Source organism: Bos mutus, chromosome 1 (assembly GCF_027580195.1).
Source record: "Bos mutus isolate GX-2022 chromosome 1, NWIPB_WYAK_1.1, whole genome shotgun sequence".
Lineage (NCBI taxonomy): Eukaryota > Metazoa > Chordata > Mammalia > Artiodactyla > Bovidae > Bos > Bos mutus.
This window is the reverse complement of record NC_091617.1, coordinates 142,656,585-142,666,709: the sequence shown is the minus strand read 5'-3', so window position 1 is coordinate 142,666,709 and position 10,125 is coordinate 142,656,585. Positions and strand designations below refer to the sequence as shown.

Sequence of the window (10,125 nt, the reverse complement as noted above, 5' to 3'; positions counted from 1 at the left end):
GATGACTGTGCTCTTTCTGCATGTAAGCTCTCCACCCCAACTCTGTCTATAAAACCTCTCAACCCCTGCTTTTCAGGGGGTAGCAGTTGGCCTTTGGACAAATGTCTGCCACCCTACCCCCCAGACAGTTGTCAACATTTTAAATAAAGCAAACTCTCCTTTCCACCAACCTGGCCTGTGTATTGGCTTTTGAGCGGTGAGCAGCCCGACCCACACACTATTCAGTACCATAGTGACCATCTTCGGTGATTTTGGAGCCTAAGAAAATAAAATCTGCTTTACTTCCACTTTTTCCCCATCTATCTGCCATGACGTGATGGGCCTGGAGGCCATGACCTTAAGTTTTTGAATGTTGAGTTTTAAGGGCGATGAGGAAAATCCCCAAATCCAGGTTCCCAGCTAAGGGTCAAACTCATTTGCTGGACTCCCTAAGGATAGCAGTCAGGCCTTATATTAATGCTTTTCTGCACAGGCAGGGTAGTCAATATTTCCATCTTTGTGGGCCAAAACAATTGCTCCTTTGGTGCCTAAAGCAGCTACAGGCAACATGTAAATGAATGGATGCGACTCTAATAAAAATTTATTTACAAAAACAAGTGATGGGCCAGGATTAGGCCCAGTGATTATAGTTTGCCAGCACATGGTGGAGAAGAATGTCTCAACTTTTAGGAAATAACGGTGACGTGTTCGGTGAGAGTTAAATGTCGTGATATCAATAAATGGATAAATGATCACATACATGTAGTACACAAGCAGATACAGCAAAATGGTAACAAGGATTGACTCCAGGGGAGGAATACAAGTGTTCATTGCCCTATTCATCCAGCTTTTTCTATTTGAAAAAGCTATTTAAGTTTTTCACCAGCAGTGGCACTGTTGAGCAGGACAAGATCCCTGCCTCACCAGCCAGGACTCAGCAGAGATGCCAGGCAGTAAAGTAACAAATCCTTGCACTCCAGAGAGGACAGTGCTCTGGGAAAAGCCAAAAGAGGAAAGGGACAACAAAACCCAAAGAAAAGGGCAATTTTAATAGATATTCAGTGAACTTCCAACACAGAATTTCACCAAAATAATATAATGAAATGGAGCAACATACACTTTAAAAATATTGGGTTGGCCAAAGAGTTCAATTGGGTTTTCCCCTAAGATGTTACGGAAAAAGCTAAATGAACTTTTGGTACAACTCAACATACTTGACAGTGTATACAGCTACTAGATGCTGACAGCTGATGAAGGATTTCTTGCATATTCAGTGGAACTAAAAAATGCATGTCTTTGTTCAGATGAAATGAAATTTATATTTTAAGGCAGGATGAGAAAATGAAGCATAAAATTCTGTCCATTCAGGCCTCCTTCTGCCTTTGATGGCCAAGTGCATCCAAATTATACATTAACCAGACCTCCTCAAAGGTGGGAATGCCTGTTCAATCATAAAGATCATTTTTGTTTTGTTTTGTTTTCTGACACTGGCAATGTGACTTCTTAGAAGAATAGCATTCTTTCCCAACTTCGTAGGGGGTCATGGTGACTGGCTGCTGGCTTTGCTGCCTGGACTATGTATTCTTGGTGAACTGTATCTAAAATGCCAGTATGTCATTTTGATGGATGGTTCTTTGTCTCAAAAATGTATATGACCATGCCTTTGACTTCTAACAGCCAGAAGAGTCTTCAGAATTTTCTATAAGACTTTTTCCTGGCTTATAGTCCTCAATTTGGCTCAAATAAAATTCTCTTTTTTCTTCTTGTCAGCTGAATTTTCCTTGACAATTCTACATACCAAATTATCCTTCTTTAGGAGACTTTCCAAAATCTGCTATGCTTCGCAGGCAAGAACCACCCATGGATATCAATCAGTGGCAAAAGGGTGATGACCAACATGATATTCTTATAGCCTCAAAGGACTTATTGGTTAATGGGAAAATTAGTAACGTTACAATGGAGAAACCCCACAGACACACCTTCACTCAAGATTGCCGGGGTCCAGCCCCAGCTGATCCAGGGTATTCGAAGGGGAGATGGCGTCGGCGACTATTTATTTATTTATTCATCAAAGATATAAAGAATAATAGAATGAGGATAGCTCAGTAGGAAAATTCAGTGGAGAAAAGAAGCTGAGTAGCTTGGTTTACGCGGAAAATCAATATGACCCGTGACACCAGGTTAGCTCTGACCACGGAGGCCGCAGGCGCCCTCTCGAATAGCGGAAGGTGCCCCACCTTAGACACCTTCTCGAGTGGGTCTTAGAAGCCCAGGCAATGTCAGAGCTGTTCCAGATATCTGAAATATGGTTTTTAATCTTTTCCCAGTCAAACTCTGTCTCATTTAGTTTCGGGGGTGTTACACATATCCACCGGTAGTCAGCATGACAGGACAATGCCATTTTCACTTTTAAAGCCTGCAATTCAGTCCCAGTATGTATTACTGCTTCCTCTAGGGCATCTACCCTCATTTCTAATTTTCTGTCCATAGCTTCCTGTGTTGCCAATGCTAAAGAAAAATTTTTGGACATATAATCAACATATTGAGCAGTATGTACTTGTTGAGTCAATGATATTGCTGCCACAGTAACAGAAGTAATTGCACTTATCAAAGCTGCTATTCCCAAGATAAGTAAGCCCACAAACCGTCGTGTTTGCATTAAATCCTGCAGTTGTTGTAATACAGCAAGAGCATAACTCAATAAGTGGTTACATCATAAGATAAGGTGGACGTTGTAACATTACAAAGGAGCAAACATTATATTGAGGATTTAAACAAGATGAGAGCATACATTGTTCACAACACCACCACAAAGGAGCAAACATTATATTGAGGGTTTAAACAAGATGAACCAGGGAGCAGCTGTAGGCATCGGCCGGGCAAGTTGGAATGGGCTCTAATATGTCCCACAATATATTTTTTATCTCTGTGTTTAATCTCTTGTAAATCAGATAACAAGGAGAAGATAGTAGTTTTATTTTTTGGAATATTAGCAGTTTCAATATGAGGAAACAACCCTACAATATATCTGGAGTCAGTCAAAAGATTAAAGGTGTGGTCTCCTAAATGTTGAAAAGCCTAAATAACTGCTTGTAACTCAGCCCTGACATTTTATTCCCTTGAATTAAAAGATCTTTTAAAGGCCTTGGAGCTGTAATTTCCTGTACCCAAAAGGCTAGACCACTAGATCTAAATGCATTGTGGCTCTTAGCTTGAGAAGTCAAGTTTTTTCTTGTCTGATAATAAGGTAAAAGCAAAAGCTGTGTTACTCTTTGACCTTTATTAATTTGTACAGTTTTGGTAGGCGGTGAGATCAAGACTTTAATTTTTCGAATATAATCAGAATCTACTACACCATGCACCACCGAAATTTCTTTTTTTTTTTATTTTTTGAAAAGAAAGCGAGCTACGCCCCAGGACAAATCTTACAATGTCCTCAGGTAGGGAGCCAGCCACTCCCATTGGAATTGGAGTAAGCGGCATGTCAGGGGTTAATATTGTTGCTAAATCCCCTTGCCGGTTCCGCTTTTCTCCTAGCCTGGGTGAGACCCCCCGAAGGGGTTTTCTCTAAGGAGCACGCTCTGCATATTGTGCACGCAGTCTGCTTTAAAAGCTCCACTGTTCAAAAAACTTTTTATCTTCCTCAGGCTTAGGCAACGCTTTGGGAGGGTTTGGGGGCAAAGTGGGGAATTCCTGGGCCCTGGGAGGCACAAACGGAGGCGGTGGCGATCACCTTAAATCAGAAAGTAGTGGATAAGTTTTTTAAAGGTTTGCGCAGAGAGGGAGGGAGCTCGCCAGGGCGCTCGGCCGCAGCGTCCTGTAAGCCCTCTCCTTCCTCAAGAGGTAAAGCACTTTCTCCCTCTCTTTTTTTTTTTTTTTCAATAGCAGAAATTATGATCTGTGCAGAAAGTGGAGACTCACCACCATCCACCGCTATAGCCTCTCCCATAGGCTATTTAACAGCCTCATGACAAGGGTCCAGGACATTTCTAATCATGTTTCACAGAGCCAATAAACATTTGTCTATTCTTAGATGCAGAGAAACTCATTTTTTTTTTAATTTTAGAGAAGATTTTTATTTATTTTGTACCCTCTTTACCCTATCTAAACTGCAGAGGGGACTAGAAAAGAAGCCTCAAGGTGAGGATCAAATTCATCCTTGGGACTAGAGAAAACCCTTTTCCGGGAAACTCCTAGCGGAGGCCCTTAACCCCCACATGAAGGAGGAGGCATGGGGGGATGGGAGCGTCCCCTATTTGTCCTCTCCTGTTCCGGAGATCCTTTAACTGTTTGGTGACTAAATCTTACGGACGGTGTGATCGGGGATGTTTCCCTCAAGCTCCTAGGAGCGGATGGTCTGATTAGGGATGTTTTTCTTAAACTTTTAGGAGCATCTTTAGCTAAAAAAGACCAATCCTCATCAGAATGGCATCGAGCTGCTGTTTCCTCTAAATCTTTCTCATCTTGAGGGGAGGTCTGATCTTTCCTTTCATCCCTATCTTTTACATGTTCATTGGCAGTCATAGTGGCTAGCCATTCGTTTAGCTGCCAATAGCTAGGTATAGCCTCTTCATTTTCACTTTTCTTTATAACAGGTAGATTCGCTTTTTTGTTTAACAGGTACTTTTCCAACTTTACTTTTCTCTTTAACAGGTAGGTACCTTTTTAAATTCATGAGCTGGATCTAAAGCATCTCTAATCATATTCCACAGAGGAAGGGTGTAAGTAGGGATTTTCTCCAAGCCGTGCTGAACACAATAAGCTCTTAGCTGTTTCCCTACTTTTTCCCAGATATCTAGGTTAACAGTGCCCTGTTGTAGAAACCAAGGGCAGTGGTCTTGTACAAATGTAAAAAATGATTGAATGGTAGATTTTTTAACTTTGATTCCTCTTTTACTTAATAACTGTAAAATTACTCCTATAAAGAGCTGTCTTTCATTTGATTCAGTGTTACCCGTGTCAGAAAATTAAGTATAGTAAAAGATTTTGCTTTTAGCTATCAAAAGATTAGGCCTTTTTTGTCAGTCTTTTTAGAAACCGTTTTTTCTAACTCTTTAACACTTTCAACACTTCCCACTCCTCTTGCCCTGTCTATTCTACAGGGGGGTCTGCAGCACAACAGAAAGGAAAAATTGCTCACTCAGACCGAGGAGGGTGGACCTGAGGCTGTCTCCCCCTCCCTTGCTTTGCTGCAGCTCCTGCTGTCAAAGTGCAGCTCTCTGAGCTTGGGCCTTTGCTGGGTGTCAGTTTCTCCTTCCTACCTCCCCAGGGCTCAACCTCACCTGACCTCCCATGCTTCCCTGAATTTACAGACCAGGCTCTGCCCTGGCACTTCCCAGTGAGGCTCCTCTCCCCACACACCTGTTCACCAGCCACTCCTACTGAGGCTCCACGCTGGGCCCCCATGAGGCAGGGCTGTCCTGCACCTGCAGAGTCAGCCCCCAGGGGTGGCAGAGGCCCAGCGCCCACTGAGGGGCAGCTGGACCTTTCTGATAGGCCAGTCCTGTCCAGACAACTCCCAGCACAGCCCCACCCTGCCCCAAAAAGACAGGGACCCTTTCTTTTCTGGATATTACACATACTCTAAATCCTAAGGCTAAGGGCCAGAACCAAACCCTTTACTAACGCCCTCCCCATGACCCCCACCCGGGCCTGAGGCCCTGGGAGTCATCACCTCGCAGCCACTGGACTCCTTTGTGCTTCTTCTGTCCGTCCATGTCAGCCCTTCACCCTGTCCTCGGGTCACACGCCCATGGTGTGCACAGCAGACCAGCACAGGCAGGGCGCTGAGCCAGGCCTAGGGATGAGGGTCGCCGGGCAGGGGATTCTATTCCCCCCGGCCCTGGGCAGCTTTCAGGGCCAGCTCCCCCCTACTCTGCGAACCCAAACACCTCTCATTTCAAGACCCATCACTGTCATCCTGTCTGCAGTGTGGGCACCTGGACGCCAACACAGGAGAGAGGGTCTGGGGGCCCTGAGTGGCCCGGGACGCCGGAAGGGGGCAGGCTGGACCACCTCCACTCCGCGTCCTGCCCAGCTCGGGACGCAGAAACCTAGACAAGACGCACAGCTCAGCGCACAGCCCCGCGGGGCGGGGACCACCCCTCTCCCCGGACCCTGCAGACCGCGCCCCCGCCCACACCTTCTGACTCCGCCGCCCGGGAGGACGACACCAAACCCCGGGAGGGGGAACAGCCCTACAGCACACGACCCTTGGTCCCGAGACGGTACCCAACGGGGGTCCCGGGCTGCGGCCGTGCTCCCGTCCTCCTCAGTCCGCACTGACCAGGACGGCCCGCGCTCCACTCCCTTCCGGGACGCCCCGCACCCATTTCCGGTCCCGGTCCCCGCCCCCCCCCCACCCGCCGCGCGCTGTGGTTTCGCCCGCATGGCACATGACCGCCGCGCCAGGTCTGGGCGCTCGACTCCGCTCGACCACTCCCGCGAGTGTCCGCTCCTCCGGCGAGTGTCCGCTGCTTCCGCGTGACTGCCGCTCCCGCGTGACCGCCGCCCGGTGTCCGCACGCTCCCGCCCCGCTTGCCGCCAAGATGATGTGCGGAGGGACTTCCGCCACGCAGCCGGCCACAGCCGAGACCCAGGCCATCGCCGACAAGGTTCGGGCTTTGTGGGGCGGTTGGGGTACTGGGGGCCGGGGGCGTCCGCAGGCATCCCCGCTGGGACGGAGGCTCTGCGCCCGAGCGCATCCCTCCCTGAGTCGGGTTGGACGCAAGCGGATGCACCTCCCTGCCTGCGAAGCTCTCTGGTGCGGAGGTGTCCACTGGGTTAGGGGGCGCGAGGTGACAGAGAATAGCACTTAAAGAGCAAAGGATACGGCAGGCGGGGTGAGGTCCCCATGCGTGAATCTGGGGTCCGGGTCCCAGGCGTCCGAGACTCGGGCTGGACTGAGTGTAGCCCTTTTTGTATTTGGAGTGGTCTCCAATAAAAAGTTTAGAAACAGGAAGTAGCTGGGTCGAGGAGGCAGAGCCCGGTTCAGACCCTGGTCAGCTGTCCAGCCCTGCTTCCAGAAAAACACTTACACCGGAGGATCAGGTTGGGGTGGGACGAGCTGGGCCTGTCCTGCCTGTCATCACAAGTAGGGCCCAGGAGGCTCGAGTTCTGATAAGAAGAAGAGACTGAAGACAAGCTTTTGTCCTTTAACCTTCCTTCCTGGCTGCTTCTTCCTAAACGTCGGCCATGAGCTCAGCCCTGTTCCTCTCCTGTGGTTGGGACCATCTGACTGTGGTAAAGGAAGGGGCTGAGTCAGTCTCCTGAGACTGTGAAAAGTAGGAATTTGCTGGGACTCCCAGGAGAGCCAGACAGGAGGAGATTCCTAGCTTTTCCCCTGTGGCCACTCAGAGAGCCCAGCCCTCTCAGCCTTTTCTTGGGTCTCCAGGCTGGAGAATTCCTGCTGGTCACCTGAGCTTTGAATGAGTGTGAGTTCCCTCGGGAGACGAGAGTCTCTGTCACTATGGCCTGCATTTGGGGTCCAGCCCTTGAGAGTGGACCGTCCTCACTGCCCCTGGGAACAAGGAGGCCGCCCGTGTGCTGGGTGGGCTCTGTGAGGGGCAGGGGCACCATCCGGTCACCTTCTGTTCTGAAGTTTTCATCAACAGGTGAGGAGAAGTGAGGCCAGAGACAGACCTGTACCCACCACATCCAGTCCTATCCTAGGGCCCTCCCTGGCCCTCTGCACACCTAGTCACTCTGGTCTGGCAACTGACAGCTTCCTAGTGACCCGGGGCCTTCTGAGCTTTCCTTGGCTCCAGTCCAGCTCATCTTTCTCCTGGTCGGAGCTGTGTCAGTGACCTGCCGTCCTGCAGGCCTCCACCTCCGCTGCTCCACCACCTCCACCTGGGCTTCTCCCCAGTCCTTGCACAGGGTGGGGTTCTCCTGCCTCCACTCCTGAAACAGGTGATTCCATCCCAGACCCCCAGGAGGGTCTGTGGGTGTCACTTGGCCCTCCCTGGTCAGGTAAACTGTCTGAGGGTCAATTCCCTGCACACCTAGCAGGAACAGGGGCTACACAGGTGAGTGTTCAGTCAAAGGTGGGCACTGGCCCAGGGGGACACACCCAGCTGATCACCTGAGGGCCCTGGCAAACTCGGAGGGAGCAGGTGGCCAGATTCTCACTACCTGACCCTCCCTCTGATCCTTTCCTCCACTTCATTCACAGGGAGGGCCCCTCCCTGAAGGCCTTTGTCAAGTGACTCACTGGCATTTATGATGGTGATCCTCTCGGCTGTCCGAGCAGCACACTCCTGGTCTTAACTGAACTCCTCCGAGCCCCACAACTGGTCTGAGGATTCCAGCGCAGTCAGCAAGCTCCTGTGGCTGCCAGTGGTCCAGACAGCAGCCTGAGCACTCGGAAACTAGCTTAGGTTTTCAAGTCAAGACAAAACAACCTGCTCTCCCCTTCTTCCTTAAAAATTCTCAGTTCCCCAAAGGCCAAGACCCTGGAAAACATGACTGATCTGAGAGTAAAGATCTGACACCAAAGATCACAAAACAGTCTCTGCCCAAAGGCCCTGCAACCTAGAGAGACCATCTAAAGATGCAGCAAAGCATTTTTTTTCCTAGAAAAGTGCTTTATCTGCTGCATATTTTGTCACAGAAGAAATTGGGATTACGTAAGAGAATTAAGGCACGTCAATAAGATGGAAGATTAAATTTAATATTAAATTTTAACATTTTAAAATGTTTTAGCTTTCAAAGTAATTAAAAACTACATACTCTGTCAAATGAAGATTTGAGTGAAAATGGTAAGGTACGAACTCATATACACTGTTGTAACCATGAGAATAGAAACTATCTGTGTCTGGAAAAGAAAGGGCTAATGATACAGGCAAATGATTACCATTGAAACCTCAGCAGAATTAAAAAACTTTTCTGTACTTGAAATCAGGGCAAACATTTTAATGTCTGCTCAGCTGTAAAGAACAAATGTGCTCTAGAAAGTATGTAGAATGTGGGCCTTAGAGTTCAGCTGTAACCTCTAATACAGGTGAGCTTACCTGTCTCTCCCTTCTCCCCTTCCCCAGGTCAAGTCCCAGCTGGAGGAGAAGGAGAACAAGAAGTTCCCAGTGTTCAAGGCTCTGGAGTTCAAAAGCCAGTTGGTTGCTGGGAAGAACTACTTCATCAAGGTGGGGTGTCCCCCTCAAAGGAAGGTTGAGCCTGAAGTGGGAGCTCACAGGTGTCCAGGGCAGGAGTGCTCAGCAGGGTCCTGTGGGAGCCCTCAGCTTCAGGGAGTTGGTGGCTGTCTAAAATGAGCATGTGTGTGCAGGCATGTGTGTACACGTGTGTCCTGCGGCTGCCTTGGAGGAGAGGACCAAGCCTCTTGAGGCCCGCAGGGCTCTGCTGGAGTAAGTGTGGGTGAGGGGTGCTGGCTGGGCACCCCCTGTACTTGAAGGAGGAAGATGGGAGTGTCCTCAGCCCAGTCTCTGGGGACATGAAGGGACGCAGCCTCCAGGCATCCAGGACCCTCCTGACCATCCAGCCAAGTCCAGTGGAGCAGGGGGACTTGGGGTCAGAGGCCCCACCTGCTCCTCACTGGACTCTCCTTTCAGGTTCAAGTGGACGAGGACGACTTCGTGCACATCCGAGTGTTTGAAAGCCTCCCGCATGAGAACAAGCCCGTGGCCTTGACCAGCTACCAGACCAACAAAGGCAGGCACGACGAGCTGACCTACTTCTAGGCCCGATTTTGCAGAGTCCATTGCCCATGTGGGTCTCTCCTCTGCAGACCTGTCTGGGACCAGACGCGGTGTCCCTCGGGGTGGGGTGGTGTCTCTGTTCCCTGCTTTCGCTGTGTTCATTTTTTTCTCCCAATCCATGATTTTAACTAAATTTCTTTCGAGGGGGGCTTGTGTTATCTTTAAATAAACATGTGTTTTCTGTTTTCACAAATTGTCTCTGTTGGGGTTTTTTTCTTCATCTGAAGCTATAATCACAGTAGAGAAGTGTCAGCAGGTGAGAGGTGTCCTGGGTGGAGCCCCCGCTGGGCCTCCTGCCGCCTGAGCCCCCTTCCCTGAGGAGCCGAGGAGGGGAGAGGGTGGCCCAGGTGGCAGTGGGCAGGTGGTACACCCAGGGTTCTGGGAACGTGTGCTCTAACCACAGCTCCACAGGCTGTCATGGTGACTCTGTGTCGTG

The 10,125-nt window shown here is 49.4% G+C and overlaps 1 protein-coding gene across 1 annotated transcript; it reads left to right on the top strand.

The window, feature by feature from the left end:
• The first annotated feature begins 6,348 nt into the window (after nt 1–6,348).
• On the top strand, nt 6,349–9,882 carry LOC102287762 (cystatin-B). The gene is made up of 3 exons (XM_005907579.3): nt 6,349–6,593; nt 9,018–9,119; nt 9,543–9,882. Exons 1-3 carry the CDS (start codon nt 6,375–6,377, stop codon nt 9,669–9,671), a joined length of 450 nt encoding a protein of 149 aa, XP_005907641.2. The 5' UTR covers nt 6,349–6,374; the 3' UTR covers nt 9,672–9,882.
• Nucleotides 9,883–10,125: the final 243 nt, after the last annotated feature.

Coding starts and splice junctions, on each gene's coding strand:
- LOC102287762 (XM_005907579.3), top strand. CDS start 6,375: ATGACCGCCGCGCCAGGTCTGGGCGCTCGACTCCGCTCGACCACTCCC. Junction 6,594..9,017: donor CCCAGGCCATCGCCGACAAG/GTTCGGGCTTTG, acceptor CCCCTTCCCCAG/GTCAAGTCCCAGCTGGAGGA. Junction 9,120..9,542: donor GGAAGAACTACTTCATCAAG/GTGGGGTGTCCC, acceptor CTCTCCTTTCAG/GTTCAAGTGGACGAGGACGA.